At 41.6% G+C, this 15,837-nt stretch overlaps 1 protein-coding gene across 2 annotated transcripts in view; it reads left to right on the plus strand.

The window, feature by feature from the left end:
- The window catches only part of ttc7a (tetratricopeptide repeat domain 7A), a 425,510-nt gene that overhangs the window by 120,266 nt on the left and 289,407 nt on the right, over positions 1 to 15,837 (plus strand). The window contains exon 10 of one of the 2 annotated variants that reach the window (XM_028820451.2): positions 3,047 to 3,130. The exons of the other annotated variant lie outside the window; for it this stretch is intronic. Within the exon in view, the coding sequence (XP_028676284.1) occupies positions 3,047 to 3,130 (84 nt within the window). The remainder of the gene's footprint in view (positions 1 to 3,046; positions 3,131 to 15,837) is intronic. 2 annotated transcript variants of the gene reach the window in all.

Consider the following 15,837-nt stretch of genomic DNA (forward strand, 5'->3'; position numbering starts at 1 on the left):
GGACCAGGGCTCTCCTGGCATCTGGGCGCCCTCTGGCGGTGATCACGGGCCCTTATAGGGTTAAGCTTCTAAGCTCTGTTCCCGTGGTCCCCAAAGCCACCAGGGCGGTCACCCCCCTCGTGGTCTGGAGGAGGTAATCCCTCCTTCGGTCCTTCCGGGCGTCCCGGCTGGGTACCACCCCCAGCCACTTGCCACAGTTTATATAAACGGCATTTACCTGAATATCTGTGTCGAATGTGACCAGTTTTTGATTTATTTTGACTGTTTTCTTCATCTTTGTCCCTCGGTCATTCCCCAACTCTTTTTGAGTATTACTTTATGGTTAATTTCTCCACTCCCCATATATGTGACATTCTTATTACCTTCAAGCTGCAGAGTGCCAATGTGGAGCAGCGGACTAAGCAATCAGCTCTGCACCCCACCACTTACCCTGTGGCCGCCCAACTCCTCAGCCGCACAAACACCCACAGAGCCTGAACAAACTGTTTTTTAAAAACATGTGCCACTATGAACCTCTACCATCACAGGCAGCATCAAGCACAAGGCAGGTAGCATAGCATCCCTGGGCACGGAACTATAGCATATGATGAATAAGACATAGCAACTGATAAAAACTCCATAACATCTTACTGAAAACAAAACACCATTTAGTATATAAAGGCAAAACATTATTACATGCAAACATGTTTAAGGTCATTTTGTTTTGTAAATTAGGTTCTTAATCCTCCTAATAGTTAACACATAACATAACCGTGTCAGACCTACTTAAGCCAGTTCAGGGTTAAGGAGTGCATCCTTGTTGCTTCAGGCATAAGCAGGAACTAACCCCTGGATTTGGTACCTGGTGTCCATTGCAGGGTCTACAGACATCCCCACCCTCCCTCACACAGGGCCAGTTTAGTCTCCGAATCTACCACTCACCTAACCTGGGTGTGAGCTAGTGAGGTGGTGAGTGCTACTGGTTTCTTCCTGTGTTTTTTTGCCACTCCTGGTCTTTGTTTGCATGGAGTTAGCATATTCTTCCCAGTCCCTGCATGGGTTTTTCTTTGGGCACTCTTGAGATTTTCCAGCCACATCCCCAAATAACGTGAAGATTAGGATACTCTTAGCTGGCTTCTGTGTGAGTCGATGTGAGTTTGTGTGTGTGTGCCGTCAAATAGACTGGTGCCCTGTCCAGGGCTGTTTCTAGGTTTGCACCCAGTGCTGCCAGGATAGGCTCCCGTTCCCCATGACACTGAAACAGGTTTAAAAATATATGTATGTGTGTATGTAATTAACTTAGCCTGCATGCCTTGGGGATTTTTTTTAACACGAAATGTTAAAACACCAACAAGAGTGGAAGCCCGTCTAGACTTAGCATTTTGTGTAGAGTTAAGGAAGTGGATGCGATTGAACAGTTAGGATCTAGACCTTAATAAAAGATGCAAGAACAAGACAAAACCTTTTATTCTGCTGAAATCCAGGCACTGCCAGGCAGGTGGCGCAAGTGCATTGAGAAGGATGGAGACTCCATTGAGAAATGACATGAGCAGTTTGTTAAGGTTCATTCCATTTTCTAATAAATCCTATTTTCTAACTTTAGCTCAACTCCCCCTCATATTAGCCTTGTGAGTCTGTATGCTTGTATTTTTATGTTTCTGTTGCCATATGCATCTGAATTTCTCCATGGGGTTAATAAAGTTTATTGAATCTAATTTCTAACAACATCTATAATTTACACAGGGAGTGGTGACGTACTGCTCAAACATGCCCATAATAATTGTCACTGTACTCTGTCACTGTACACGTGACAGCCCCAAAACTACTACCATTATTATTATTATTTAATTGTAAGAATTCTGCTGAATCAACGTTTTTGATGCCTTTGAGAACTACAAAGGCCTGGATTAGGTCTCCATGCTACCTTCTCTGCTCAAGACGCAAAAGGCTTAATTCTCTGAGTAGGACTCCCATGTCGCACTTGATTGCTCTCTTTTGTTCAGCTGCTAGAGCTGCTATGTCTTTTTTTGTAGCATGGTGACCAGAAATGCAAACATTACTGAGCATAATGTCTCTTAACTGATATTCAACACTTTTATAGTTTCAAATTTTTTATTATTTTAGTTGTTTCTGCATATTGTCCTGATGATAAGAATTTGTGTCAATGTAAATTCTTAAATCCTTGTATTTCCTTTTGCTAGCATGGAACACTTTTAACTTATCTCCATTTAAAAAAAAAAGTCTTCAAAGTTTACACATTAAACCATCAAATTTTCCAAGGGTTGCTGGAATAATCAAAGTGATGAAGTGCTCCATCAGAAGTGCATCAAATGGAGATAATTTGGATAGATGGTTTTGGCCATCCATGCATAAGGCAAAGGAAGGCGGTGAAGGGCACTGTATCCTTGAGAAAGCCATATTTTTTCATAGTCAATATTTCTAACTACCAAATAAATATATAAATATATAGGATAGGCTCCAGGCCTCCATGAGCTGAAACAAGGACTAAACCGCTTTAGAAGATGAATGGCGTTGGACAGAGATGCACATAAGTCAGATAAGCTGTATTTCAAAGTCATTTCTTTTGTGCGGCTGCCCTGAATTGTTTCTGGTAAAATGTGCTAAGGAATGCAAATGTGAAACGCTGACATTTGATTTGTCGCTTGCTGTTTGGCAGCCCACTTGTATTACAAAGTAGCCATCTGGACAGTCATGAGAAATGTCTGGACTTTTGTCTAATTCACATGAAAAGAGTGACAAACTTAAAGTTTGCTTGAGAATCATAATGACGAGACCATTGATGTGTTATTTGCATGCTTAAAATTTTTTGCTATCCTCGATCATTTATCTCTTAAGCAACTGGATGCACTCAGCATGGACCATGGAGTCCCAGTGCATCACGCACAGCTCTATACAACAGTGAAATACAGACAGACAAATTAATGGATGCATTAGGAATGTATGCGATAAAGCAGGACAAAGTAGCAAAGGTTTCTTTTGAAAGAGTGCAGTCTGATGCTTTAATGTACACTAACCACTCTGATGTTGTCCCTGCTTTCCCCTGCAGTGTTTGGAGCGCGCCATGAAGTTCTCCTTTGATGAGTTCCACCTCTGGTACCAGCTGGCACTTTCATTAATAGCCTGTGGAAAGGTGAGGTTATGTCTCTCACAGCCGCCTCATTTTTTATTTATGTGATCATTTTTACTTGAACATTTTCCCAAGGTCACTTTCAGTGCTAGTCTCATATTTAAATGCCATGTTGCTTCTATTAGGACGTTGGAGTAGTTTCCTGTATTTCTTGCTCTCTCTTCCTTTTATTGCAGAGATGCTACCACTGCCCTTTTTTCAATCCATCCCATTACCAAAATGCCAATTAGATTACAAGGAATAGTAATCAATAGCTGTTACAATCAAAGATGCTCTAATCAAATTGATTTTTTGATTGCTATGCAATAGCTAAACCTGCCATGTTGACAGAGGCATGGCTGGTGCGTATCTTGAATATCTGCATTTGAAGCAAACCTGAATGCTGTAAAAACATGTTTTTAGAAATGCATTGTTTAGCAGACTGTAAGCTGACATCCTTATGTAGTCTTTGACCTTTGTCCAGATGAGTCACAGACGCCTGGAAGGTTTTTTAGGCTTGGAGTCATTTTAGATGTTCATAGGAAAAAAATGGAAAGATGTCAAAATGAATGGCTGTCACTAAAGAAATCTTAAAAAGTGAAATATTTGTGTAAATAATATGCAAGTTTGAGGATACATGTATGTATGTGACAATGCAGTAGCATGGTGGTGAGCACTACTCCAGAATCCTTGGCTCAAATCCTGTACCTGTGTGGAGTTTTTGCATGCCCCCCCACTTGGTGATGTGGGCTTTCTTCTGGTCAGTCTGGTCACTTTACATCCCATACCCCACCCAAGGACATGTGTCTTTGCTTAACTGTATACTGTATGTGTGTGTGTGTGTGTGTGTGTGTGTGTGTGTGTGTGTGTGTGTGTGCGTGTGTGTGTGTGTGAACTGTAATGAAATACTTTATTGACATCACTTGCGGGTGGTAAAAGTGACAGCTTGATGTAGCAACGAAGCTGGATATAGACCTGAAAAGGGGATAAAAGAGTGTAAAATACCACTCCATCTTATTGAACTTACTCAATGATTCCCCAGTCTCATGTCTGCTTGTCTACTCAGGTAAAGTACTCCTCTCCAGAAGGGTCTTGTGCTTTAATGCTATTTATTGTAATAGACGGCAGAAACAAGAATGAACGAATCAATGGTAACAGGAAGAAATGAAAAAAGTTCAGCCCAATTAAGGGTAATAAATTCTGGCTGCTCCACTGGGTCTAATTAAATGAAGCTTCAGAAGCCACTGACATAATCCCATTCACTTCCATTTTCTCTCTCAGTAATTTGGCCACATTAATATCGCATTTTATAATCCAATATACTCCCAATGTACAGTGTGGGCTCCTAAACCTCACCTAAGGTCTGTTTTCCTCCAAAGTTAACCTTTATAATAATAATAATAATAATATTAATAATAATAAATTGCAGGGTGGCACGGTGGCACAGTGGTAGCGCTGCTGCCTCGCAGTTGGGAGACCTGGGGACCCGGGTTCGCTTCCCGGGCCCTCCCTGCGTGGAGTTTGCATGTTCTCCCCGTGTCTGCGTGGGTTTCCTCCGGGCGCTCCGGTTTCCTCCCACAGTCCAAAGACATGCTGGTTAGGTGGATTGGCGATCCTAAATTGGCCCTAGTGTGTGCTTGGTGTGTGGGTGTGTTTGTGTGTGTCCTGCGGTGGGTTGGCACCCTGCCCAGGATTGGTTCCTGCCTTGTGCCCTGTGTTGGCTGGGATTGGCTCCGGCAGACCCCTGTGTTCGGATTCAGCGGGTTGGAAAATGGATGGATGGATGGATAAATTGCAGTTACAGCTAGGAGAATAAGTATTAAATACGTCAACGTTTTTCTCAGTAAATATATTTCTAATGGGGCTATTGACATGAAATTTTCACCAAATGTCGGTAACAACCCAAGTAATCCACGCATACAAAGAAATCAAAACAAATAAGTCCATAAATTATATGTAATAAAGTAGAATGACACACGGAATAAGTATTAAACACATGAAGAAAAGGAGGTGCAAAAAGGCATGGAAGGCCAAGAAAGCAGCTGAAATCTGTCAGTGTTTAGAAAGCAGTCCTGACAGCCCCCTATCAATGGAACCTAATATCAGCTGGTTTAGTCCTAATTGTTGGCCTATAAAAAGGTTTTTCATTACCGAGGTGTCACACAAGAAGCATCTCCTGATGGGTGAAAGCAAAGTGCTCTCTCAAGACCTTCGCAACCTTATTGTGGCAAAACATACTGATAGCATTGGTGACAGATGTATTTCTAAACTTCTGAATGTTCCAGTGAGCACTGTTGGGGGCCATAATCCAGAAGAGGAAAGAACATCATTTCACCATAAAGTGCCAAGAACCACTCGTGGAGAACTTCAGAAAGACCATGAATTAGCAGGTACAGTTGTTTCAAAGAAAACAATAAGTAATGCACTCAGCTGCCATGGCCTCTATGCACGCTCAACATGCAAGACTCTACTGCTGAAGAAAAAGCATGTTGAAGCTTGTTTAAAGTTTGCAACATTTGGACAAGCCAATGAAATGCTGGGAGAATATAGTCTGGTTAGATGAGACCAGAGTTGAACTCTTTGGATGTCATTGCACACACCATGTTTGGTGGACAAATGTCACTGCACGTCATCATGGTGTGGGGTTGTTTTTCAGCATATGGTATTGGCCGACTTCATATAATTGAAGAAAGGGTGAATGGAGAGAATGTACCGGGACATTCTTGATAAGAATCTGCTGCCATCTACCAGGATGCTGACGATGAAACAAGGGTGGACATTTCAGCAAGATAATGATCTCAAACACACAGCCAAAGATACTCTCAATTGGTTTCAGAGAAAGAAAATAAAGCTGCTGGAATGGCCCAGTCAATCGCCAGACTGGAATCCGATTGAAAATCTATGGAAAGGATCTGAAAATCAGAGTTCGTAGAAGACACCCCTGGAAGATTTGAAGGCAGTTTGTGTGGAAGAATGGACCAAAATCACACCTGAGCAATGCATGTGACTAGTTTCTCCGTACAGTAGGCGTCTTAAAGGTGTCATTACCAACAATGGCTATGTATTAAATAAATTTCAGCAAGCATGTTCAATACTTATTCCATGTGTAATTCAACTCTATTACACATAATTTATGGACTTATTTGTTTTGATTTCTTTGTATGTGTGGATTACTTCGGTTGTTACCGACATCTGGTGAAAAGTTCATGTCAATAGCCCCATTAGAAATATATTTACTGAGAAAAAACATTGACGCATTCAATACTTATTTTCCCCGCTGTATATAGCCAATTTCTAGTTACTCAAAGTTCTTTACTTAGGCAATAGGGAACCATTTGAGCCACCACTATTGTGTAGCATCCAATGGATGATGTGACAGTAGCCATTCTTGTGCCTGTACGCTTACCACACATTAGCTATTAGAGTAGGGGGACCCACTTCTACGTTCTCTCTGGGATCTTAGTTGTAATCTTCTGCTGTAATAATAATTCTTTACATTTATATAGTGCTTTTCTTGCTACTCAAAGCACTTTACATAGTGAGTGGAGAGCCACTTCAGCCACCACTAATGTGTAGAATCCACCTGGATGATGTGACAGTAGCCATTTTTGTGCCAGTATTCTCACCACACATTAGCTATTAGGTGGTAAAGAGGTGAGAGAGATAGTTAGGCAATATGGGAAAGGGGATAATTAGGGGGCTAGAATGGACAAGGCCATGATGGGCAATTTTGTCAGAACGTCTGAGTAGATCCTATTCTTCTTGATGGGTACCTAGGGATCTTTTATGGCCACAGAGGATTAGGGGACCTCTGTTTTATGTCTCATCTGAAGGATGGCACCATTATTTATAGCACAGGGGAATTGTGATCCCCACACCGACCACAGGGTAAGCATCCCCTGATGGCCTCACCAGCACCTCTTACAGCAGCAGCCCATGCTTTTTCCTAAATGGTCTTCCATCCAACTGCTGGCTGAGCCCAAATGTGCTTAGCTTTATGTGGGTTGCCTATTCTCAAGTGTCCATATGAGGTCAGGGGATTCATCGCAAAATCCTGGGTCTGAGTATGTTGTCCTCTAGCAGCCCCAAGTTCCACTTCATCCCTTGGGCCTTGAACTGCAATTAAAAGCAAGGCATCTGCCATTTCCGCTCATTTTCATAACATGCAGTGTCCAAGTAGTCCTTTTTTTGGTGAAGGATGAACACTACCACGTCAAAAAGGATCATTTGATCCTGTTCACAATCATTTATAGTCTATTCTTACTTAAATGATTTGCTATTCAAAGTATTTCAGCCAGATCAAAATTAGTCGGTATAGATGGCTAAGTTGGTGTTTCTCAAGAATTAATCTTTTGTATTTAAAAGGCACATTGCACTATGATGGCTGCTGTTCACTGACTTTTGTCGAGGGTTTCTGTATCCCTTAATAAACAGTAGGCTTCTTTCCTATATAGCCCTTGTGGGGTCATTTTTTATAGTCCATTGTCCCCTATCTCAACAGTACTGAGCACAAGGCACAGCATAAGCCTGCACAGGGCATCAGTCACTCACACCGCACACCCACACTCACACTCATGGGTTTGGAATCGTCGATTCATCTGACAAGCACAGCTTTGGGGATGTGAGAGGAAGGCAGGGGGTACACAGAAGAAAGGCTGCGCAGACACAGAGAAAGCATGCAGACTCCACAGGGGCAATATGTCAAGTCAAGTCAAAACACGTTTATTCATAAAGCACTTACATAAAAAAACACAGACGTGTTTGATATACAGTTTAATAAGAATAATAATAAGTAAATAAAATCCAATGCATACAATTCAAACCAGCATAGTGAACGTGCTATCAGCATAGGCTCCCAACCTCTCCTCTCTTCTCCTCTCCTCAACAACCCTTTTAATTTGAATTAAAAGCCAAGGAGAAAAGGTGTGTTTTCAGCCTGGATTTAAAAATGCTCAAATTCGGTGCCGATCTCATCTGCAGTGGCAAGTTTTTCCAAAGCTGAGGAGCAGCCACCACAAACGCACAACCACCCCTATGCTTCAGCCTTGTCTACGGTATCACCAGTAACAGATCTTAGAGACCGAGATGTGGCATATGGTGTAAGGAGACTGGTGAGGTAGACTGGTGAGGTAGACTGGTGCTAAACCATTTAGAGACTTATGAACAAGCAATAAAAGCTTAAAATCAACTCTAAAGCTAACAGGCAGCCAATGAAGAGAGGCCACTATGGGAGTAATATGCACTCGCTTCTGAGTTCGAGTTAAAAACCCAGCAGCTTGATTTTTGAACGAGTTGTAGGCGAGACAGAAGGGACTGGCCGACTCCTGGATACAACTGCAGTATTCAAGGTGAGATGAAATTAAAAGGATGTATGACCTTCTCAAAGTCAGAAAAGCAAAGAAAAGCCTTTACCTTTGCCAACAGTCTCAACTGGATAAAAAAACAGTTTTTAACAACAGAATTGATCTGTTTCTCCAGTTTAAGACTGCTATCAAAAATGACACCCAGATTCCTAACTGATGATGTACAGTACTGTTCCAGTGTGCCAAGACTCAAGACTACTAGCGGTCATACCAGAAACCTCACAGGGACCAAAAATCACAACCTCAGTTTTGTTCTGGTTAAAATGTAGAAACCCAATACGTGGGCACAGGAAATCAATGATCCGGCCAGTTTTAAAAATGATGCCATTATTTTGTTGAAATAATAATTATAGTGAATGCCTCAGATCTTTTCATTGTGGAAACTTCAGCCTCTAAATATAATAAAGTCAGTTTTGATTTACAGTAGTAAGACAAAGAAGCTTAATATCATCCATTTGTTCCTACTAGCTGTAGTAGCAGGGTGTTGTACCGTGTTAGCCATTATGGATGCAATGAGAAGTCAAGTAAAATGACACCTTTTATTGGCTAATGAAACCGATTACAAAATGCAAGCTTTCGAGGCAACTCAGGCCCCTTCTTCAGACAAGGTAAAGAAGAGGCCTGAGTTTCCTACTAGCTGTGCATCAAAATCGGCACAAATTATTAATCTAAACCATGAAATAAATGTAAGATTATTAGAATTAGATTTCAGGTTTTTGTGGCCGTCTATGCACAGCCGCTGCTGTAATTTGCTTAGTGCCTGCAAGTCAGCCACAAAGCCCCCCTCCCCCTCGGAGAGTACCAAATGTCACTCTGGTATTTTATAGTGACAAGCTCACAAACTTGAGCCAAATGAACATCAGTCAGTTCCTTTCATGAACATCTCTGCATGATGTTCAAAAAAAAAAGAAAGAAAGATAATCAAATAGATATTCTGATATATGAAAGGGAATAAACAGCTGAGACAAGCAAATTGATTTTGTCCGGCTGTCAGGTCACATGATACTGTGAATCAGTTATGCAACTGGAAATAACCCAGGCCTTATATGGGCAGCTAGGGACATCCCCATCTGTTGTGCTATTGCTTTGTACTCCAGGCGCGCTCCCCCTGGTTTACAGATGAACTCTGCAATGCGTCAGTGCAGACACAGGCGCTGCGAGCTGACTTTGTGCCATGTAACACAGAAGTAAAGAGGGGAGGAGGGCAGACATGCAGGGGCTGCGCACTTAACATGTGCTAATTAAGGAGAAGTGCAAATGAGACAGAGCCTGACCGCGACTAGGAAAATAGGGGTAAATGTCTGACGAAACCCTAAAAGCCTTTCCCTACGATTAATAAATCAACTAGACAGGCAGCCAACCACAAAGAGAAAAATAAACCAGTTCACTGTAAAATGTGGCGACATGGTGGTGCAGCGGTAGCACTGCTGCCTCAGAGTAAAGAGTCCGGGATTCTAGTTGTGCGTGGAATTTGCATGTTCTCCCCATGTCTATCTGGGTTTCCTCCGACAGTCCAAAGGCATGAAGGTTAAGCGACTTGACGTTCCTAAATTGGCCCTGGTGTGTGTGTGTGTTTCAGTGTGTTTGCCCTGTGATGGACTGGCACCCTGTTCAGGGTTTTGTTCCTACCTTGCACCCTATGCTAGCTGGGATAGGCTCCAGCACACCCCCATGACTCTGTTCAGGACTGGTTAGAAAATGACTGACTGACTATGAAATGTGATGTGGCCTAGTGGCTGTGGTAACAGACTTGTTCATGCGCCATCCCTGACTCACTGTCACCCCAACTAGCAGAGCTGGAGGTGCAGAAATAAGAAAACATTTGTACCATATTCTTTTATTTGTGAGGTGCTTTGTATTAAATAATAAGCTACATGGAAGTGAATCAATAAAGAGTATACCCTGAGAGCAGGCCATGTGGACTCAGAGAAGGGCATGACAAACACATAACGGCGTCCTGCTTTGCACATTCTGCTGGCTGTGATATTCTGAAAACAATGCCAATGAATCACTTCAGTGCTGATGTGGACAACATTTCTCTTTGCCATTGCTTTCAAAATTGCTTTCTTGTTAAGCGTCAGCAAACAGCGCCAGCCAAGAGAGAGAGAAGATCAAATAAGCAGGTGCTCCACAAGAGTGATGAGCGCGGGCACATTTCCATTTTCGTTTACTTTCAGTCTGCAAATGCTGCTCAGACTTTCCCAGAGGACTCTTGTTTACGTATGTTCAGAACAGAAAGTGGGATGTCCATTGAGGAAAATGTTGTGGGATTTTGAAAAATTGCCATTCTCCTTTTCAAATTATTATATTTTTATTAATCCTAAGAAAATAATCCTTCTGTGGCCACGATGTTGGATCCTCTGCTTTGTCTGCTATTTTTTTAGGATGCCGCCACCCCCATCAAACTCAGCCAATAACCGACATTTGACTTGCTGCTGCCAGTAATAAGACAAGCGCCTGCTGGGTGACAGACCATTCAGTCCAGTACATTGGATGCAGCCACGTCCGAGTAACCACAAGGACAGCATGGCTGATCCTGCCTGCTTGTAGACTGCTGGCTACAAAGTTCAATTAGTTGCACCCTGATTCATCATTTTAATCACATTCTGCCAAGGATTAATAAATTACATTCAAATTTCTTTAGACAGAATAAAAGAAGGATTTCAGTATATAATGTATCACTATTTTGTGAGTTAAAATCAAAAAATAGAATTTGATGGTTGGATTTATTACTGTCTTTTAGCTTTTGTTTTGACTGTCTACCTTGTGTAAGTGCCAGAGAGGAAGGACAGAGATAAAGGAAGGATTCATGCCTGGGCAGTGGGCCATAATGGAAGGCGAATGGGTTCACCTGGAGAAGTTCATTCCTCCACGTGACACATGACAGTGTCCCTCTGAGCTAAACCTGATCAGGACACCCGTAGGGTGGCATGGGAGTTGGAGTCCAGAAATACAGCCTTGTTAGGGTCTTTGGGGACCACCAGAGGGTAATGCCGGGGGAGGACTGCCCTGGTTTCCACACAGGATGGGACAGGAGACCGCAAGCAGTTGCCAGGCCTGATTTAAAAAAGAGCCTGCTCGCCGCTTTATTTGGATTGAGTCAGAGACGGGAGGCAGTGAGCTGCTCTTTTGGAGGAGGAGGAGGAAGGAGGAATTGTGATTGGTTTATTTGTGTATTTTGACATGTCTTTGGAAGGGTGATGACTGGAAAGGTGCTGTGTTTAAATTGTGTGAGGTTTCACTGTGTCTGTGCTCTGGGGCTCTCTGGCGCCTCCTTGTGGTTACACTAGATGTTTCATAACTGAATCGAGACTTTCCTGCTCTTTTTGTCGTACTTTTGTTTAGTATTTAAATAAGCTTTGCCACTCCAATCTTATCTCTGTGCACAGTTGTTCTTGACAAAATTTGCAACTCTTATTTGGCAGCAATTAACAGTAAAACTCAATTACCATGTGTGAGAACATGTCAATGTCTTTTCCTCAAGTGCCTAAAAATGAAAACATCTAAAATTTTGCCAGCATTGTTAAAATGGTTAAAACTCTCAATTCTGATTATATATTGTATTCATTTTATAAAGTGCTTCCTTCCAGCCAACAAAGCAGAAAATAATAAATTCTAGGAGGTGACAGGACAGAACATTGGTCAATAAAGCAATTGGATGGCCTTAAACATCTCTAATGACTGTTTCACTGCTCTGTTTCTTTGCAAGGTGCGATATGTAATTTGTTTAGGGGGCACATGGCTTCATTTTTCATCCATTATTTCCACTGAGATGAGATTTACTGTGTTCCTGTCTCTACGCTGGGCTAAACGTTTGTGTGAATGAGACTTTGACATGGCCACCCTCTACTCAGCCCCTACCCTCTGGCACAAGCATCATGCGTCATGTGAACTCATCCATCCATTCCTGCATTCACCTTCTCATCCCACATATTCCATTTTGATGTTATGGGGGGCTGGAGTCTTTCCCTTCAGCATTAGGCGCAAGACCGGAGTCTGTTGAGGACAGGGTGCCACTCGATCACAGGGCATATTCATGTGCACAGTCACTTGTAGAGGGCCAGTTTAGGGTCACCGATCACCTAGTACTGTCATATAAAACATCACTTTGGGCTGACGTCTGCATCGAGGGATTCCTTTTATCTGAACTGCTCTTTCAAAGCTACTGCGCAGTTACATGCAGTTACAACTTCTCAAGAGAAGACCTGTTAATCTTTGTGTGCTGACCTTTGTATACCCATATGCGTCATGTGTATACTTTTTAAAAATATTGATTTTGCCCTAAGCATTTTTAAAATGATGTATATCAGGGGTGTCGAACTCCGGGCCTGGAGGGCCACAGTGGCTGCAGGTTTTCATCCTGACTCTTTTCCTAATCAGTGACCAGTTTCGACTGCTAATTAATTAACTCCTTTTCCCTTTATTTTAAAAGCCCTGTTTTTAAAGATGCAGTTCTCTGAATTGATTCGTTTCTTCATTAAATGGCAGCCAAACAGAAATGAGATGTGAAACGAGCCAACAGATGACCAGCTAAACTGGGATTTCAATCTCCAACCAACTTCACTCCAACCAGTTTCTTAATGAGAAGCCAATTCTCTGTGTTAATTAAACTCATTACTTAATTCCATGGCTTGTTGTTGCTCTCATTCTGCCACAGCAGACATTTAAAAAACTGTTGATCTTCTGTTTTTTTTCCAAGAACACCGTCAAGATGTCTTGGTGACCAGAGACATCAGCTTTACCGAGACCTTCACCTTTCTTTATTTTCAAATATTGTGTGATGGGCGAAGGTGAACTGGTCATGTGGTGGCTTGTTTTGTGTCTCATTATTGTTTGGCTGCTAATTAAAGAAATAGAAACAACTAAGGGGGTCTGAGACAAGTTAATTATAAATAAGCAAAAGAAGTTGATTAGCAGCAAAAACTGGTCACCAATGAAGAAGATGGTTAGAATGAAAACCTGCAGCCACTGCGGCCCACCAGGACTGGAGTTTGACACCTGTGATGTATATAATCGTTGGAAAGTGGCAGAGATTAGAAGCAGAGCTTAATAAGAGAAAACAGGTGTTGTGATGTGAAATTTTGCATACAGGTTGATAAATATTTTGTATGACTTTATTTGTAGCTTAGACAAAGCAATGTAATATTAGTGTTACATTATTCATAATAACAGCAATGGTTTAAGAACCTCTTCCCCCCTTTTAGGGTAATTTTACGACAGGGTTGGGGGGAAGTACCTCAAACAAGTTTGGCTAATGTTTATCTGCTGAAGTCTCTCAGTCAACCCCCACAGGAATGCCAGGCTGCCTAACTGCCAAGCTTTACCTTAACATATGGGTTTGGAGGTGGCAGGTGTGAAGGTGTTCTATTCCCCCATTGGTCTGAAGTATGGATGTTTGGAATTGGCTTGTAACAGAAGCCTTTAAGAACCATGACGCCGTATTGGCTCTAGGAGTTGGACAGAAAGCCTATAAATTTGCTCTCTCTTACCAAACTGATGAAAGACCATCACACATCATGAACTGAACAGGACAACACAACACAATGAAAAGCACAGCTCGGCAGCCATATTGAGACAAGCATATGGCATGTTCGGAAGAAAGCTGACCACAAATTAACAAGAGACAACTAACAAGTCTGCGTGCCGCCTGAAACTACACATCAGGTTATCAGGTTGTATGGTTGCCAATATTCAAATGTACTTTGCATATTGTTATTATTTATGAATATTATCAATAATACATTATTTAAATTGTAACTTAACTCCTGCTTGTCTTTTACTATACCTAATTGCCTGAGGTTATAAATGTAGAAGGGAAGGTGGGGAGAAGTTATATGGTACAGTACCTTATAAACAGTCTGTGAAATTTGAGGCATTCTGACAGAGGCTACACAATAAAGAATACAAAAAAGACAAAGTAAAGTAATATAGAACTCTACCAAGACAAAACAACAGGCAAGGGTCAGTGTTTAAACAGCAATGAGGCATGGAACGAAACAAAAGCTTGAAATTAGAAAGCAGGCAAACTCCAAAAAACATGTGTGATTCTTAAACGGCTTAATAGTTAAACATTTCATTTTTATTTTGAAGCTCACACACCAAATATGATCCCATCCTGACTTTATGCACAAATGGCAAAAAATGGAAAAAGTGATCCTAACAAATGGTGCTGCAACCCAGAAGAAGGGTCGTCTTAACGAATGGGCACTGGCTGGGGGCCCCAGGAGCAAAGGGGCTCACCATGTTTCTGATGCCTATGCTATCAAAAGAGGGGCCCCAGTGCACTACTTTGGGCCTATGATACTGTTAAGATGGCCCAGTCCAGGAGAATGAGATGTAAGCAAAAAGAAGAACAGAGATAATGATACAAAATGAATATCTTCTAAAAAGAAGTAAAATTAATATATATAAAAATAAAACAAGAGTACTGAAGTGTGCCAACTACTGTACATCTGAGGTGAAGTATCTAAAACAGCTCTAGTAAGTGGCAACTACAGCCACTATAAGGTCAAGGTTACTGTGTTTTAGTTCATACCTTAGAAGAGCTGGCAGGATTTTTAATTTTAGTATTTTGTTTAATTTATGTTGTGAAAACTCCTGCTGCTCATTGCATGTAGTGTATTTAAAATGCTCTGGAGCAGGAAAAACAAAGGGTTTTTGATCCAACTGGGCCCTCTCTTTATTACAAAGAAGGTACGGTGTTGTATTAAACCCTGCCAGGTATGTCAGTGCATGAAGTTACTGCTTGATCAACCACTCTCTTCTTGTCTCTTCTTTCCTCTCTGGTGTGGAGCCTGTCTGAACTAACTCCTACTCACCAGACTGACCTATTTCTGAGTGGAGCACTTACATATTTGGAGCATCGCATGGAGATGTGGCAGGACTTAAAAGATCAGGTTCTCTGTGGGAGCGGCAGATCTGTGGTACGAGACTGCGTTCCATCCTGAGTGCGCCAGTAAACTCTTCCTGTGGGAGACACTTGATTGATTACACCAGGGGAGTCAAACTCATGTCCTGGAGAGATGCTGTGGTTGTACGTTTTTGCTCCACGAATTTATTACTTAGTAACCAAATACTGATGTTAATTTAAGAGGATTCTTTTGCCTTAATTTTAACTGAATTGCTTTTTAAGATTTGGAAGTCATTTTCTTTAACCAGCTAAATTATAGATAGATAGATAGATAGATAGATAGATAGATAGATAGATAGATAGATAGATAGATAGATAGATAGATAGATAGATAGATAGATAGTCGGGGTCTCAAAGTCAGTTCTGGGAATGCCACAATTTTTGCAAAATTTCTTAATTAGATGCTAATATTTGCTGTTCATGAAACTGAGTATTTAATTCTACGACTTGATAATGCT

The sequence above is a fragment of the Erpetoichthys calabaricus genome, chromosome 15 (assembly GCF_900747795.2).
Source record: "Erpetoichthys calabaricus chromosome 15, fErpCal1.3, whole genome shotgun sequence".
Lineage (NCBI taxonomy): Eukaryota > Metazoa > Chordata > Cladistia > Polypteriformes > Polypteridae > Erpetoichthys > Erpetoichthys calabaricus.